The sequence below is a fragment of the Ptychodera flava genome, chromosome 9 (genome assembly GCF_041260155.1).
Source record: "Ptychodera flava strain L36383 chromosome 9, AS_Pfla_20210202, whole genome shotgun sequence".
Taxonomy (NCBI): domain Eukaryota; kingdom Metazoa; phylum Hemichordata; class Enteropneusta; family Ptychoderidae; genus Ptychodera; species Ptychodera flava.
The window spans coordinates 11,975,178-11,994,617 of NC_091936.1; the positions used below are offsets into that span (position 1 = coordinate 11,975,178).

Sequence of the window (19,440 nt, forward strand, 5' to 3'; positions counted from 1 at the left end):
GTTTTAGCCCAGATATATCGGAAATGGTTCAATTCTTTCGCCACATTAATTTTATCACGTGACGTTAAACGAGACTTTAAACAAGGAGACGTCTGACAAGAATTGCGGTGTTGTCTGCATAGAAATATTTGCTGTCCAGTAAATTTTTTGTAAATTGCTCTTGGACCGCAACAATGGGTTGTCTTTGGCCAAAACCGGGAGACGAGTCAGGGCAGCAAGATGAAGCACCGAAAGTTTATAGCTGGTAAGGTCAACTTGGAAATATATTTCGCCCTATATATTAGCGTTCGTTGAAATAGGCTCAAACATGTCAAACCACACTGTAAGTCAGCGAAAGCCAAGGCTGACCCTATCTGACATTCCACCGGTCAGATAGGTTAACATATGTCGTGGCACAGTTGTTTTGATGCTAATAGATAGATATTATAAGCATGAATCTGATCGCACGACAATGGATTCACACAGTTATTAATTACTACGCGCGGTCATTGAAAGCCAGTGTGCTACCTCCATCGTTACGGTAAACCATGGACCCCGGTAGATCTCGCTTCAAATTATTCCACGTCCACCGTGGGTACACAAAACACGGTGTAACTGCATGTACGGCTGGAGTAACTGTGTCGTAAATTAAAAGTGTAATTATACAGGTGTATTATTTCTCGTGTGACATCTCAAACATGGTTGTCGCAGAGTTGCACCCGTTGTCAGAATAATCTCGACGGACGGAATCGCACTCATAGTGCAGTAAACAAGTGTTGTTGGTACTATTATCCTTACCAGGCTAGGCAAAAACACGTGCTGAGGGCAACGAGAGTATGCACCATGGTGCCAACAATGTGGTTATTTATTTAATGTTTTTTTTCTGGTTGTGCATCGCATTAGATACTTCTGCACGGGTCCAGACACTTCACACCAAAACGATGTTGCTCCACACAACTTCGTCCCAAAACCATATCATACCAAAACCACATCTTCCCAAGTATGGTTACTGGGGTAGGGTAACCGTGCCCCAAGTACTACCTCATCCCATGCCAGGTCGCCCCAAATGCCACCTCATACTAAAACCTAGCTGTGGAAACGCAGCTATCTGTTGGCGGGGTAGGGTCATCAAAAGGTCAAGCCTGCCACGGGCGTGACCTTTTGATGACCCGCATAGACGCACACTACCCCGCCAACAGATCTATAGCTGCATTTCCACAGCTAATTAAAACCACTATGCCCTCAGTATATAGTACCTTTATAATACAACCAACTCGTCCTAAAACAACGATGCCAAGATGTATCACAGCGTTGTTTTTACCTGCCACTTGGAAGCATTACTGTATCAGGACATTTTGGCTACCATGGACCATTTATTCTGGAATAAAACCGTAAACGGTAGAATTAGAAAAAAAAACTACTGAATGCTAAACTCCGGTGTCTTGTGCAGAATTGTGTGATGTCATCTTCTCAAAACATGTACACTTTCAAGACTTTAGTCGGACTGTCCTTGGATGATAGATAGGTGATGAAAACTTTGATGGCAGTGGTTGATTATTTTCAGCTTTACTGGTTGATGATACTTTGGGGCGAAGCGGCTTTGTTTTTGGAGCGAAATGGTTTTATGGCGACCAAAATCCTAGAGCAAAGAGGTTTTGGTAAAGGCTTTAATGGTTCGAAGTGGTTTTGGTACGAAATGGTATGGGACAAAATGGTATGGTGCAAAGTGGTTTTGGTGCGAAGTGTCTGGCAACCCTCTGTACAACCCACTTATCTGAGGGAATATCATGAACATGTCATTAGGACTTGTCTTTTTTGGTCAGCGACAAATATGCTTGTATGTTGATGTCATGCTACCTTTAGTTTTTTGCACAAGTGAGATCATGGAAAAATGTTGAGAATCTCATTAGAAAGTTGGTATACTTTATTGCCGTTGATGGTTCTTGCACTTCTCACAAATCATCAAAGACTCTTAGTGTAACAAAAGTTACAGTTGTTATCTCTTTAAGAGATAACAACTGTAACTTTTGTTGAAACATTCATAGTGTTTGTTCTATGAAACAATAGAAAACATTTTTATTATTCTCCTCCTTTAAGTGTATTGTAGCTTTGCAAACGTAGCCCATACAATTTTATGCAATATTATTGTTGAAAGTGAATAACATTGGACAGTACACAAAAAGCTTTTTTAACTCAAGTTGAAAATTGGGATTTCAACATCATTTTAGAAGCTGGGCAGCACCAATAGTATTAATGTTCAACAGGTTGCTGTCCTTTTATTGCAATTTTGTAATGTCCTGATTGACCCGGTGACAGTGTACTGATATGTTTTGACCAGTTACAAAAAAGAAATTTTTTAGGGGGGACACACAGAAGCTTGACAGTTCCATTGAATGACAGAAAGTTACCATGCTACCTTTGATAAGGCCTGTGAAATGGACGATTTGTTCCAAGGAATGACTAGTTTCTTCTTTCCAATTTGAAGCTGCGTCTATGTTGCAACTGCAATTACTTCCTGATTGCAATCTTTTGTGTTTTGTTACCAATTTTTATAGTGTCATTGTATTGTGAATATATTTGTCGTTTTTCAAAGAACTATTCAGTGTTTACTTGCACACACCTATAATATCTTCCAGTGAGTTTGTTTTCAATGTCATAAAATTACATAGGGTATTGCACTGGTTATGAAAAGATAGATATGTTCTTACCTCTACCACTGTGCAAAGAAGTAAGGGGAACATATTTTTATCTCCGGATTAGATTAACCCTTTTCCTGCCAAGTCGGTGAAAATCCGCTTGAAATTCGGTGTAGCTAGAAGCTGAGCAGCCACGGCCGTTATTCTCCTAAGGCGGTGGAAATCGGGCTACTTTTTGGTACCCCCTTTCCTGCCTAGTCGACGGAACTACGTGTAGCAAACCCCTGTGCGTTTAGGGGTCATCCGAGGACAGGTTTTCTGACAAGGAACGCCTTTTCCCTCGAAATGGGTTCGCAGGGAGTCGATAGACAGGGAAAGGTGCAGAAACCTGTCCGCCAGTCCCCCACACCCGAGGGGGGCTGGTTTTTTTTTACCGCTTTTTAGCGGACTTGGCAGGATAGCATGGTGACGTTTTCTGGCGGAGTTGGACGTACTTGGCTGCCTGGCACTATAGAGATTGCTGCCGAACTTGACCAACTCGGCAATGCTAATCTAGAAGGCTACCTCTTGCAAACGACTTGGCAGATATGCCGATGGTGCGAGACGAAAGTCACTTATTCAGTTGTGCGTGACTGAAAATGAGAACGTATTTTTGACGGGACGGCTCGACTTGTTCCTCCCATGGAACGGATATGAACGACTCGGAAATACCATTACAAACTGGTGTCCGACGTACTAAGCTGGGCTTCAGCTCTGCAAGTTCAAGCCAGGCAACGTCCTTCACCGCCTTGGCCATGCCATTCAATGGACGTAGCTTTGGATTTTTATTTATTCCATCGTCCGAAGTATTGGCTCTGGTTTGCAGGCAAACGTATCCTCTTGCCGACGCATTGGTAACTACGTACGCTGTTTGCGTACAGAGAATTCAAAAGGTGACATGAGGTCAATATGCTACATGTACGGGGATACCGCCTGCATTTGCAGGGACTGCTTTTGTTATGCAAACCAGCTAGCAGTACAATATGGCTGCCAGCATGTGGACACGTCGATGGCTAGAACAATGGAAGCATATTGCGTTGCACCCGTGCATCGCAAAAGTGAACTGAAGACTTGGGGGTAGTGACTGGTTATCACTGGTTAGCTGCAGCCCAAGCCATGTCGGTACAAACCCGTACCTGACTGAGGACCACTCGATTAAGTCAGTAATGAACGGTAACACTCGTAAGCCAACTCCCAACTGAGCTGGCAAAACTACGTAAAGCTGTGCTTCAATGGCTCAGCCATGTCGTTAATACAACGGCAAAAACGTAGTTTTTGTGCTACACTGCCAAGTCGTTGGAGGTACGTATTCAATGACCCTACCCTGGGGAAACAGGACAGGTTTGACGGTGCTTCTGCACCCTAGCACGACCCTCAGGGTCTCTGACTAACAGACGAGTGAGGTGATGTTTGTGCCTAGCGGACGTACGTAATACTGAAGGAGTTTATTTCCGAAAAAATAAACATGAAACGGCAATAAAATGACGCACTCCCAGGGGCAAACAAAGCCGGTGACCTCAATTTTTTTCTGCAGCAACCCTTGAGCTCCTTCCCCTGTCTACGGGCATGTAGAAATTATCGAAGTCTAACACGTATAAGTACGGCTAAACTACCCTGAAAATGGGCGATTTCAGCCAAAATGCCTGGCAGGATAACATGCAGGAGAGCCAATCTTTTGCAGGCACATATTATGGGGCGGTTTTCTACTGACTTGGGAGAATAACGGACAAGGGCGCTCGGCAGGAATTAACAATGAAACTTATTCGAGGGCATAACTTAAAAAGGAAATGAAAGCTTTAATTGTGTATACATTTTGTGCAGTGTGTCGTAAATGTAGCAGTCATTTTCACTTAGCATTGCTGCAACACAAAAGTTGAAGTTTTCCCACCCCTGAGCTTAGCTTCAATCAACATGTACCTTCCATTCCAGTCTCAAGAAATCTGTGTGAGGGCGCCCTTCAATTCTTACCAGAATGTTGTGTACACATTGATGGGTGCCAGTAATACACATATGAGGCAAACATACTTGGTAGTAGTGATGTTTGTAAATGTAAGATAATATCAATTGACCTGATTTCAGCTGCTGCAACAAACACATCCAAGTGCAAAACAGACAAACTATGTCCAAAATGCTTATCAACAGCTACCAATTTTGAGTGTGTTATGCCATGTCATGTTGTATACTTAGGTAATTTCAGCAACAAACCTACAATCACTTGCAGCACTATGCAACTCCAACATGTTACTTCAAATATCTCAATAGCAAGGTATTAGATATGGATAAACTGACAAAAGTCAAGGCAAAATTATCTAGTCTATCTAAAATTTAGCATGTAAATTACAAGTGTGTTCTCCACAATGATTCCTCTGAGTTAAAATATTTTCAAAGTTGGTTGAAAGTTCATGTTGTGCAGACCACTCAATCTCTTCATAATAACTGCCTTTCCAATAGCATTCTATTGTACATGCCAATCATCTGACCCTCTAAGCATCAGCTGCATGTACATCCTGGGTAACTGGAAAAGAATCTAGAGAAATGGATGATCCATTTCTGTAGATTCTTTTTGAGCCACCCCACCCGCTTTCTATTTCATCTACATGTACTCCTCCCTATTTCCTTTTAACCATGAAGTCTCCCAATTTGCCATCTATATTACGCAACAAAATAACAGTACTTTCAGAAAATAAAACAGCTGTTAACCCAAAAGATTGTGACTGTCCTGCTGTCCTGTAGCATTTTCATTCTGCAGTTCAAACTCTGCACTCATTATTGACTTGAATTCCCCAGAAGTAAAGCATGTACACCTAATATCCTTTTCCAATACTGGCCCACTCTATGCTGCAATTTGTACTCCTTTATGATGATGAAGTTGGACATTTGCCAATTTACTGCCAACCAGTTTACTTCAGGTTGTCTACCTGTACAGTATACCACAATACCTGGTACAAGTATAGTACACGTGTCGCGGATCATATTCATAACAACTTCAGGGAGGTGACTAGATAAGGCAATTCCTATCGATATCTTTGTGATATACTCTCGCACAATAAGAAGGAAAAATTCAAGAAAAGTTATGTCAGTTAGAAGATATACTGAAATGCATGCAACACAGATTTGTGAAGGAATTTGTACAGTCAGCGGAGCTTGAAAGAATTCGGTCATCTGTACATTGTACTTGTCATAGCCTATCACATATTTTCAGTGGTAGCCACACAAAAATGAAATGTATTATGAATATTGCATGGTGCTTCTGATGTGGTCTGAGTGAATATGGCTGAAATGCCCCTTGTACCATCTAAGTTTTTGGTAATGAACGTGGGAATGATTGAATAAAGGTTTGCAGCTATGCCATGGAAGGTTATCCCCATTGATTGTTCATGCATTCTAAAATATTAAACCTGTAATTTTACAAATTCTAGAAATTAAAATATGCTTAGTCTTTGCTTCATAAATTTGGCATATGACACAGCCATCATGAAACAACAAATGAGTCAATGTACTGGAGTGCAGTGGCAATCACACAAATAGTCTGTAAGCCAAGGGTGCCCCTGTATTAGATCCAAATCAAGTAAAATTTTCCAAAAAGCTGAGGGGTCTGTGTTCCCTAGCAGTAAGCCATTGGCAGTGAGAGAGTGGTGAGTGTTTACATTCATGGATGGTAACTCGTCTGGAACATAGGAGCAACCCATCGGTGGATGATTCTGTCTGACAACAGCCATCATTGTATACCTGTGAATTAATTTCCACCTCAAGTAGGCCATACTCATAGGTGTGACTCTTTGGAGCATGAAAGAAATTTGTACATAGAAGAATTACCCATCATCGACAACTCTTCACTTGGTTGTTCCAAGCAGAAGGCAAGGGAGATAGAATGTTGTGTGTCACACATAAGGAGACCTAAGGGAACAGTCAAATAGGAGCTAGATATATACTTGAATAGATCTGTATTTTATAGTTTTAACTCCTTGGAACTGTTGCTAGCGAATCAACAGGTTAATTTATTCACCGCACTGTCAAGAGGTATTGTTGTGTCACAGTGGAATGCCAAGCTGACTAAATCTCCCGGGGCATCTCGGTATTATTAACCGTGCATGTGTTCAACAACTTGTCAACAAATGTAAACATGCATTGACAAGGAGCTACTCTGACCAAACCAGGTTGTGTGTTCATGTCACATTGTGTACCTATCATGCAGGAGAATTGACTTGAGATTTGCTCCATCTGAAATGTTGCTACTGAGTGTTCTGACTAGGCATTTCGCGAAAGCAGTAAACTGAAAGTGTTAGTTGTCGGATGACGTGTGTGTCTGACGCTGCTGTCACGAGGAAAACGTACCCGCCGATGGGAAATTTACACCTTACGAGTCCATTGTCCCAGTAGAACGATAAAGATGATCACTCGTCATTGGGCTATTGTGTCTGACATTATGCAATTCATGGCTTCACTGACTTGATGTTACGGTTGGATAGCGCATGTAATTAAAAACGTCTCTATGAGTAACGCAGTTGAGTATCACAGCAGTTCCGACAACTCCAGTCTCTTTAACTGCCTCTTCCATCCATTTTCTACACTGGATAGGGAACGCAAAGACAGACCAGACCCTAAGGATTTCACCATTGAAAACCTGAAAGGTGAAACGGTCGGCAGAGTACCTGGTACAATTAACGGACAACAGTTCATTCTTCAATAATTGCGAGGTGAGTAGATACTCTCTTCTCCAAGGTCAATCTGCCATCTTTTACAATGTACAGGTAACACAACACCTGTATTTTACCTTACTGTGGAATGTTCGCTTAATATACCACGCAGATAATGCATTCCTTACTTGATACATTGAGTATTGTCCTCGATTCATAAATGTGCCATTTGAGGTGATTTCAGTTTCTCATGGACAAAAAAAGCTTTCAGACAGACATTCCTTAGAATTTGAATATCTGCAGTTAAAGTACTCACGGCTAGGGAAAATTGAAAGAGGTTTACGTTAATTAATCACAGCTTAGCCGAACTAGCTTTCGGTGGGTTTTTATATTGGCAGTGAGGATTTTGTTGTTTGCAATGCACTCATGTTTATAGAAAGGCCACATTAGACGTGTGTGATTTGCCTTCAAGAAGAAATGCAAACCAGAAATTCTAATGAGGTGGCAATTCCATCAGCATGTACATGTACTGGGAGATGAAAGTGTTCTTTGTACACTGATATTTCATCAAAATTTGACTCATATGACCAGAACATGTATTTCATTATCACATTGACATTAAATTGTGTAAATCAAATGTCCATAAAATAAGCCACGGCAGTTTGCCTTTGATTAAAAATTTTATTTTGGTCCGATAAATCATGACGAGTCAATGGAATGCGAAAATCCCCAGAGAGTAACTGAACAAACTGGATGTGTTCACTAAATGGAAACACAAAAATTGAAATTTTAAAGACAATATATGGAATAGATATAGCTTTAGCAATGTCAGCATGCATTTTTATATGGTTTGATTTACTTTAATAACAAGGCGTACATATGTATTATAGATTATGGATGTGATCAATCATGTCACATTGCAATATTACAGCTATAAAGTGGCAGCATACATAAATTTCCTTTTACACTTGTGTACGTCATGTACAATACAATGGATACCTTTCAATGCCTGCTAAATACCTCTTTATACATTCCTGCGTCAGCGAATACAAACATGGTGATAACAGTGAATTGAAATTTGCCACCAGATAAAGAGGTTAACAGCATTAATTTGCATTTTACTTTAATCATTGTAAGGATGTAAGTTCTTTTCTTGTAATGAGGTAAAAATTTGTGACCAGATTTTCTCTGCATTAAATTCATGCATGGCACTATAGGATTCAATCTCATCAAGTTAGACAACTGTGTTTTACTGTTACAGTAGTAGAAACATTGCAGTGGTATACTGACTGTGTTGATATGAAAATAAGCCGATGTAATCATACGCTTCCCTTGCTTTTCTGTCTCAAAGCTACTGTATGTACTTTGGAAAATTTTCATAGAATTTAATGATAAAAAGGAAATGTGGTTCACAGAAACTACAAGTTGTTTCTGTAAATCTGTATCTTTTTCAGTCTCAGTATGTCAAATGTTAATATATGAGTGGTGATACATATATTTATAAAACAATGAAAATAATATGTGAAAACAGTGAACTCCATGTATGTGGACACTTCACCCTTTAACCACCATGGTTTAGTCCAACCCAGTGTTTCTCAATGGGGAGTGTGGACCTGTATACAGGGAAATGGAGTGCATTTTACTTTTTGATGTGTTTTGAATTTCGTTATACTTGATTTACATGCAAGCTAAGTTTGAAGTGAAAATCAAAATTTTCATTTTACCTGATTCACATGCAAGTTCAGGGAAAAACAAATTCAAGCAGTTACTAGATGTTCATTGTTACAATGCCAGGATACACACATCCATACAGCAAATCAAAAGAATGGATAATTTTATCCTTAGGCAGCATTTCCAAATATAAAGAATGAGCAGTGTTTTTTTTCTCATTTGTCTTTGAACCACTCGTGGAGGTTTTTTCAAATTTCCATTCAAGGTAAATTATCTCAGCAATCAATTTAAGACAATACATAGCAAAGGATCAGTTTAATATATCAAAAGTCATCTTTGTGTGTGCCCTGAGCAGGAAGTTCATGATCATGGCTTGATCATACTGCTGATACGTTAACATGTCCAATTACATGTGTGTCTACTAGAATTTCATAAAAAACAGAGACTCTTTGGCAAGATGTTTATTTTGGCATTTCATATTGAATTAAAAGCTTGCCAATCATCCAACTGTACAGTTCAACACTAAAATTGTCTGCACTTTGCAAAATTTTTTTACCATATTGCCAAATAAATCCAACTAAAAAATGTGTATTGTTCATAGGAAAACTATACATTTGTATGAGTCTAGCACTTGCATTAAGCTAGCACAGCATCAGTACAAAACAGTAGAGCAACATCCTCTGATATTGATAAGCAAAGCGTCAATAAGCTCAGTGCTATGACAACGGTGTGATAGATGTCCATGTACATGTACATGTATTGTGAAAGATAATGTGTCATCTACAATAGATATTGAACAAATTAGTTTTCCTTTGTATTTAAGGTCAATATGAATTTACATCTATTGAATGTTTACATACCCCGATATTATAGAAAAGGTCATTTCAAAGTAGAACTAGTGACAACTGATAGGAGAATTGAATAAAGTGCTTTGTAAAGTAGAATCAGAGGCAACTGAAAGAGATAGCAGAATTGAATAAAATGCATAGCTTTTTCAGCTTTAAGCTTTATTTTTCTGTTTTGAGTTTCAAACAAGCATAGCCAGTCTATGACTTTTATAATTCTCTCATTATTTAAAGGGAGGGACTTGTCGGCACTGTACCTGTTTGAATTTTTTATTTACAAACAATTTATTTCATGCGTGATATCTGGATGCATTGCGTCAATAAGGGTGCAACATTTAATGTTACAATATACGTTATGACAAACATGTTTAACTTTCATCAATCACCAGTGTACATACATCTGTGATACAATGTTAACATTGGTTGTATGGTTCCCATATACATGCAACCTTTGAGGGCAGTTACGACGACCCCCCCCCCCCCCCTTTTTACTGGACTCACTGTTGTAAATCTTTGTATAAATAATATGGTCATGAATGTCATGTGTACAGACATAATTTCCAAATTGAAACCTGTAGATGAATACAAGGATAATCAAACATATCTTTTCATAAATCTTGATAATTAATAATGCAGTAGTAGATACCATGACTTCCAGTTCATTCAGTAAAATATTGACCAACAAAAATGGAAGGCGTATCAGTTCAATAGAAAAATCTGTTTGTGAAGTTTATCCAAAATTGACAACAACTTCTAAAGAATATTGGAAACAAAACTAGATTATGTGAATGAAAATAATTACATAAATTCACAATGCACTTTCAAACCAGAATGAAGTTTAATAATCGCTTCAACAGTCGTATCTCGAGAAAATATTATTTCAGTTTGTATAAATCTCTTATGTCAATAGTGTATGAATTTCTAGAAGACTTAACTCTTTTACTGTGGACAAATTGTATCATTTCAAATATTGTGAGCATACATTGACTTAGTGCATCAGTTGAAGTGGACACTTCTAGTTCAACAAATGCATGTACACATTGTTATCCCACAGGATTGTAACATCTACATTTATGACCATTCAGCAACAATCACAGTGGATGACTGTATAAATTGTAGGATATTTATTGCTCCAATTAAAGGAAGGTATGTCATTTCTTAAATATATTTCTAGGTGTGTGATTAGAAGCAAACCCATTCTTGGTGACCCCAAAGCTTGTTATGGAGTCATACCAATAGCAGGTCAAGCTTATATACATGTCATTAAAAATTGAAATCGAAACTGGGCTATGAAATTTCTAATTCATTTTCAAGAAGGTTAGAAAGAATCAAACTTCAAAAAGAAATAATCATAAATAATTTAGATATTTATGTTCAGAAATTGTATCTCAAAATTGCATTTGTAAAATTTGCTCCTGAGTCTTTGATGGCAAGGAATCAATTATTACTGTGTACACACTGCAATCAATTGTGATATATCAAATTATTCAACTAGAGGAAAAAGTGCCTGTCTTCTAATATTTTTTTTCATGAGATGTTTGTCATAATATGTGGAACAAATTATTACTGCCATTGTGGCATGTTGGGACTTCATGTTGTGGTAATGAAGCTGGTTTTCCAACTCTATCTGCATATATCCTGGAGATAAAAACCATTAAATAAAATCAGCTTTCGGCAAAAATAAACGAGCAAGGTATGAATAGGTACTGCATCATGTTCTATTCAATATCTGCGTGGAGCATTAGTAGTTCCTTCCATGTGCTGCGGTTAGATCAATCTTCCTTAGATCAAACATGAGACTTTACTATATATACCGGTACCTTTGATTAGGAAAATATCAAATTTTAATGGCAGTTTTATCATACCGCAGTAGACATGGTGAAGCTGTGTGTTAGGGTGTGTGTGTGTGTGTGTAAATTAATATGCAATGCTACAGTATATCTGGTGATTTTGTTGAATTGAAATCATTTGACATCATGTATAAATTGTAGAACATCCTTTGTGATTTGAAATGGCAAAAATTTACCATTATTTTTCCAAAATTAGGGTATAGAACAGAGTGAATATTCCAAATGTTAAAACATGCCTAGCCAATATTTGACATTGCTAAACATCAGTCTTAAGTGACTGCTATTTGTGCTGGAAAACGTGCATGTACATTAAAATTTCAATGATAGGTCTTTTTATGGTATGACGATGGAGACAATAATATTGTCTATTTAGTTAAAATTTTCACTATAAATGTAAATGAAGAAGCATAATATATGGACACACATACACACACACACATATGTATGAAATTACTTTTGTTAGAAAACAAGGTAATTTAATCTTGGCTTTATAAATAATTTATTACATCAACGATCAAGTCGTTTGCTATGTCAGATACATTATCATACTGATGATCTACTGTGGCATTGATGTTCAAATGTAACCATTGTGTACATATTGGCATTTTACTGTAGTGTTTATTTCCGGGACTGCAAAGACTGCAAGTGCGTAGTAGCATGCCAACAGTTCAGGACGAGGGATTGCAAAAAGATGGACGTGTTCCTATGCTGTCAGACGCAGCCAATCATCGAATCATCGACTGGTATGAAATTTGGATGCTTTCAGTACTATTATCCAGAATTGAAAGGTAAATTTACATTTATTGAGGCCTTGTCTACTTTATTGAGGTCTTGTCTCCTTCAGAATAAGGTCACAGTTGACATCGGTGTTCACAAAGGGCAAAATCTGTTCAATGCAGAAACGTCACAAAAGCCTTCAAGCCGTTTTATTTTTTTCTGTGTTAAGGATATACTGGTACTTGTGAGAGCACACAACAGCTTTTTGGCTATCAAGTTACAGTGTTTTAAAAGGCTCCTTTTAGACAAACTTCCAACTAAAACAGAATTGTCATTCTTTTTCATATTCATACTGACATGTATATTCAGTCATTTTGAAATTATTGGAGAAGTATATTGATCCAAACCTAAGATAAGTACCCTGATTTAAACAAATTGCATTAGACAGCTTTCCATTTCTCATCATTTCTACATAATTTCTTACTTTCAAAAATGTTGTGATTTGTCTTTGATATACATTTGTACAAAGACAAAAGTATCACTTAGAGTAAAATTAGAATTTCCTGTAATATTTGTACATCATTCATGATATTTCATGGTTTTAAGTGTGTATGAGAAAAGATCTTCAGTAATCAAAACTTGCAGCATGAGCAGATGAAAGATGAGCAGTGTACCTCCAACCTTTTCGCCACAATGGTTTGACCAATATAACACAATTGTTATAGATGGTGATTGCAGACCTGTTTACAGAGAATATGTGAAACCCCTAATTTGAATGAACCATATTACAAACAAACCCACTTGCACAAACGCACACAGAAATGTGCATTATCAGACACAATTGTACATGTGGGTATGTTTGTACTGAGTCTGTAGCACTCCATGTGTCCTTTTTCATTCCAGAGTATAACAATACAGCATGAACAGGTTAATGGAAAATGTGTCTAGAATAGCCCCTTCAACAACAAAAAATTTTCAACACTTTTCTGGTCTATTGCTCGTGTAGCTCTATTTTGAAGCCTGTAAAGTGAATGAAGTTTTCACCATCTTGTTTCAGACTGAAATATTCAGTCATATATGGGTACATGACCATCTCCAACACTGACTGTGACATAAGGCACCATTGTTGAATTCCCTCCAACAAATTCTAGTTGCAACCAATCATATTATATGTTGAGTTCTTTGACAGCATATTTGGACAAAAAGATCACTCACATGACCCATAGAGTGGATGATAACAAAAACTTGTTATCTTGTAAATGAATTTGGTAATTATTTACGTTAGGCTAGCTTTCATTTTGCATGTTTGAGAAGCCTGCTGTGTCAGTTGTGGGTGGTACTTGATTTCATTGAGTTCGGTCAGGGATAGGGTAAGATACACGACCTATATATAATTGGATCTCTCAGCATACATGTACACCTTGATTGTTTTTATGAATCAAAAATCAAATTACTTCCACTGTTTGCCACATCTTAAGTTGGATAAAAGGTCTCTGTGAACTATTCTCTTTCCTGACAATCAGAATACCAATGAAAAAGTCTGCATACCAACAGGCTAATTCTTTGTTTACTTTCACCAGAACATTTCAAGAAGTCAGATCTCAGTGTGTACAACAACAACTGGAGTAGTATACATGATTTCACGCCAGTGCCCGGTGAAACAAATTGGTCACTTTTACCAGCTGTAAGTAATTTCTAAGTCAATACTGCATAGTTTTACATTTGTACAATATGTCACAGTTACTCTGGAGTAACCATGAATAGGTTTATACTACAGTCAGCATTGCCCTGTCTGACTCCCATAAAAAGGATGCTAGGTACTTGAAAGTTTCTAATGAAGCTGCTGGGATATGAACCTCTTGCAGTCCAAAGTCCTCACATAACATACATGTGGTACATGCCGTTCACAGATGAGTTAACTGCCGAAATCAGGACTGTCACAGTATACATGCATAGACTAGCAAAGAGCTCTTTCTGACAGTGACACCTCTTCATCAGACAACAAAAATCTCTATTTGGGGGAAGCTGTTGAAGAAAAAGACCCTTTGCCCACTTTTGAAAGTGTTTTACATAATACATGTACCAGTATAAGGCAAAACTTATTCATTCACTGAGTTAAAGAAAAAGGAGTTGCAAAATGCATCATAAATTTCCTTATCACAGAATTTTTTGTAGCCCCTATTGACCTTATGTTCCCATGTGTTGGTCTACATTAGTTAGCTGTTGTAAACTCTGAAAGGCAGATCAGTTTAGGTGATTATATGATGAAAGAGAAGAAATCTTATGAGTGATACTGAATTGCTGATTGCCAACACAATTTGTGGCAATTTTCTCTGTGACAATTATTTGATCAAAGATGTTTGTTATTTCTGAGAAACCATTTCTGTATGACTAAATGATTTTTAATCTACGATTCCAAACTCTTGGATAACAATTGCGCAATACCTTTTCTTTCATTGCTTTTGAAAGGATTTGAAGTTGGAAGACCTTGTGCCAAAACCAACAACTGAACAGTTTGCTCAGATGGACTTATCAACAGACTCAGAGAAAAGTGTTGTACCTCTCACAACAGGTTCTAGGAGGATAGGTTCAGATGAAGTGAGTATTTAGTACCACCCTAAAAGTCATAATTTGATAAACATTTGTGTCCAGTCTCTACCAGCATTTATTGCATGATTTTGACACCGATGTACAATCTCCGTTGTTAATAAGTAATCATCATTTGATTTGCTTGCCCAAATAATACTCATTACTGCATTTTGTGTAAATTATTACAAAGGGCAAGGAAGCCTCTCCTTCAAATCAAATTCATCAAAAACCTACCGACAAACTTTTTAACTTGTTTTGCAATGAAAATGCCGGGGTATTTTTCGGGCAATGGGCAAACTGTGCGGAAAATACTGGACAGCTGGGTCAAATGTACAGATTTACAGAACCCAATACTCGGAATCAGGATATTTTGAGAAGCCTCAAATTACTATAATTATCATCATTTGAGATGTAATCTTCATTTTTCCGCCACAGTGTTGTCTGGTCATTTGTTCCAAGGAAGCTGAAGATAAAGTACAAATGTTCACAGATAAACTCAGAGAAGAGGTAAGACAGCTTATACTAATATGCAACACATATTGACCTATTCAGAAGGCAATACCTCCATGTTGACTGCTAATGAGGGTGATATACTACACTTGTGACTGGCACACTCAATGAATTATCACCAAACCTACTAGAATTGGCTATCAGTTTTATGCATGTATAAGATTTTTTTTTTCTTTTGACATTATGAGAGAAAAAAACAGTTGACTTAATGTTTGGATTGTTCACAGGGTTCATGTATTCTGGTACAGACCAAGGAAGTAACTATGAGACCTGAAGAAGCCAATGTTATACTGGGTGACCCTAGGTATTCACAACTTGTTCAAAGTGGTGAGTTTTGACAGTTAAATAAAAATAATATAGTTAAAAAGCCCACTGTTCATGTTTTTTCCCAGACCATTAGCGTTTTGTCTAATGTTTGTCTGGGATGTATATAATATCAGTAATTTTATGGTGATGGTTATTTTCTCAATTTTTAGTCCCCACGGACACCGTCCGGGGGGACTTATAGGTTTGGTCATGTCCGTGCGTGCGTCCGTCCGTCCGTCCGTGCGTCCGTCCGTTCACGCAGATATCTCAGAGATGCCTGGAGCGATTTCATTCAAACTTGGTACAAGGATTACTTCATATGTCATACATATGCACGTCGATTTGATTTGTGATACGATCCAATATGGCCGCCAGGCGGCCATGTTATTACGATTTTTTCATGTACAGAGCCATAACTCAGACATGTTTCAACCGATTTTATTCAAAGTTGGTACAAGGACATTGACCTATGTCATACATATGCATGCTGATTTGTTTTGTGATACGATCCAATATGGCCGCCAGGCAGCCATTTTGTTACGATTTTTTCATGTACAAAGCCATAACTCGGGCATATCTCAACTGATTTTATACAAAGTTGGTACAAGGACATCGACCTATGTCATACATATGCATGTCGATTTGTTTTCTGATACGATCCAATATGGCTGCCAGGCGGCCATTTTATTACGATTTTTTCATGTACAGAGACCTAACTCAGGCATGTTTCAACCGATTTTATTCAAAGTTGGTACAAGGACATTGACCAATGTCATAGATATGCACGTCAATTGGTTTTGTGATACGATCCAATATGGCTGCCGTGCGGCCATTTTGTTACGATTTTTTTATGTACGAAGCCATAACTCAGGCATATCTCAACCGATTTTATTCAAAGTTGGTACAAGGATATTGACCTATGTCATACATATGCACGTCGATTTGTTTTGTGATACGATCCAATAAATTAATTGCCAATTTGCATTTACATGATGAACTTTTGTTTTTAGGGTGAATGTCCAGAAGCACTGCATCAAACTTTATAAAATATGGTACCAGTGATAATCTATCAGTGTTATGATAGGATGCAAAAATGTTTTGCAACATCCTGTTGATTAATTCCTAGTTGAGTCATTTAATGACCTTTAGGATGGTGGCCTACATTGGTTTTATGTTTTCATCACCATGGAACTCATTCTTGGCCATTGAGCGCCATCTGTATCAAAGTATTTTTATCACAGACCTAATTAATGAAGAGGACTCTATCCTCTCTGAGGACTTGTAATCAAAGTACCCATTAACAAGTGGGGACTGTGTCATCAACGATGATTGTTAGTCCCCACGGACACCGTCCGGGGGGACTTATAGGTTTGGTCATGTCCGTGCGTGTGTCCGTGCGTCCGTGTGTGCGTCCGTGCGTGCGTCCGTCCGTCCGTTCACGCAGATATCTCAGAGATGCCTGGAGCGATTTCATTCAAACTTGGTACAAGGATTACTTCATATGTCATACAGATGCACGTTGATTTGTTTTGTGATACGATCCAATATGGCTGCCAGGCGGCCATTTTATTATGATTTTTTCATGTACAGAGCCGTAACTCAGGCATGTTTCAACTGATTTTATTCAAAGTTGGTGCAAGGACATTGACCTATGTCATACATATGCACGTCAATTTGTTTTGTGATACGATCCAATATGGCCGCCAGGCGGCCATTTTATTACGATTTTTTTCATGTACAGAGCCATTACTCAGGCATGTTTCAACCGATTTTATTCAAAGTTGGTACAAGGACATTGACCAATGTCATTGATATGCACGTCAATTTGTTTTGTGATACAATCCAATATAGCCGCCGTGCGGCCATTTTGTTACGATTTTTTTCATGTACAGAGCCATAACTCAGGCATATCTCAACCGATTTTATTCAAAGTTGGTACAAGGACATTGACCTATGTCATACATATGCACATCAATTTGTTTTGTGATATGATCCAATATGGCCGCCAAGCGGCCATTTCATTACGATTTTTTCATGTACACAGAGCCATTACTCAGGCATGTTTCAACCGATTTTATTCAAATTTGGTACAAGGACATTGACCAATATCATAGCTATGCACATCAATTTGTTTTATGATACGATCCAATATGGCCGCCGTGCGTCCATTTTGTCATGATTTTTTCATGTACAGGGCCATAACTCTGCCATATCTCAACCGACTTTATTCAAAGTTGGTACAAGGACATTGACCTTGGTCATACACATGCACATCAATTTGTTTTGTGATACGATCCAATATGGCTGCGGTGTGGCCATTTTGTTACGTTTTTTTCATGTCTGGAACCATAACTCAGACATGTATCAACCAAATTTATTAAAAGTTGGTACAAGCTAGGAGATTGATTAATGTCATACATATGCACGTTAATTTGTTTTGTGATACAATCCAATATGGTCGCCGTGTGGCCATTTTATTACGATTTTTTTATGTCCTGAACGATAACTCAGACATGTATCCAGCGAATTTTTTCAAAAGTATTTTTATCACAGATTTAATGAAGAGGACTCTATCCTCTCTGAGGACCTGTAATCAAAGTACCCATTAACAAGTGGGGACTGTGTCATCAACGATGACTTGTTTTTTAAGTGGTTTATTCCAAAGATTGTTTTGAGGTATATGAATTTCGGGATCAAAAATTTAATTTCATCAAGTTTTAATGTTTTGTTTTGATATAAGATGATTGTCAGAACTGTTGATATCAAATGGAATATCTCACTCATTTGATCTTGTGACTGGTAGCTTCAAGCAGCTGGTTCTTTGAATTATGGCCTCATCTTGATCCCTACAAATTTTGCCTGCCTGCGAAAACAAACAAATTGAGTATGATAGTAATAATTTTTGTCTACAAGAGAAGCATTTTTGTAATTCAGAGCAGTATTTCCACTCCAAGATGCTCTGCAGATAACCCCTAAACTGTCGTTGCAAAGGGGCATAGGGGGTTACAAAGGTGAAAAGAAGAAGACAGGAGGAAATTGTGATGAAAAATTAGCATTTATATACACTATACATGGGGTGCAATGGAAATATCAATAAAATTGCAAATAATGCAATGAACAATGGAAAATGGAACAGACTGTAATTAACACACATCTGCATACAATGGAAATATGATCGGCAACACATATATGTTTTGTTATTTACAGGCCCTGTGATAGGTTTACAGTACAACGGTGATAAAGTTATTGAAAAGTGTTCATCTGTCCTTCAATCTGTCATGGGCGACTCCACTTACTTCATATCGCGTGATGCTGAGAGTGCCCAGAAGAACATTGATGATTTCTACAGCTATGCTGACATGCAGATGTCAATGTAGAACATATCCCATTCTCAAATCAAGAACCACCCTGGTACACCTGGAGAACACTGGGTTACATCTCCTGGCAGTAGTAATCAGTGCTCGCTTGGGGTGCTTTCCATGATGATCAGATACAAACATACCCCCTAAGATAATGTTAAAATTGCCCTGCCGTATGGACCAAGTGTTCTCTAGTCAGGGCAAACTCCCATGACAATTCCTTCAAAGACTGTTGCCTTGTCTTATCAACTTAGTGACAACATCATGTAGTACCTTGCCATTTTCTGTGTGCAGCTTGTGGA

General features: G+C 38.1%; 1 protein-coding gene across 1 annotated transcript; it reads left to right on the forward strand.

The window, feature by feature from the left end:
- Positions 1 to 77: 77 nt before the first annotated feature.
- LOC139140008 (protein XRP2-like) lies at positions 78 to 19,341 on the forward strand. The gene is given in 10 exon segments (XM_070708997.1): positions 78 to 244; positions 7,233 to 7,338; positions 7,340 to 7,351; positions 10,862 to 10,953; positions 12,273 to 12,445; positions 13,955 to 14,058; positions 14,844 to 14,972; positions 15,399 to 15,470; positions 15,701 to 15,800; positions 18,987 to 19,341. Coding segments are annotated over 10 exon segments (1,029 nt in total). The 5' UTR covers positions 78 to 173; the 3' UTR covers positions 19,157 to 19,341.
- Positions 19,342 to 19,440: the final 99 nt, after the last annotated feature.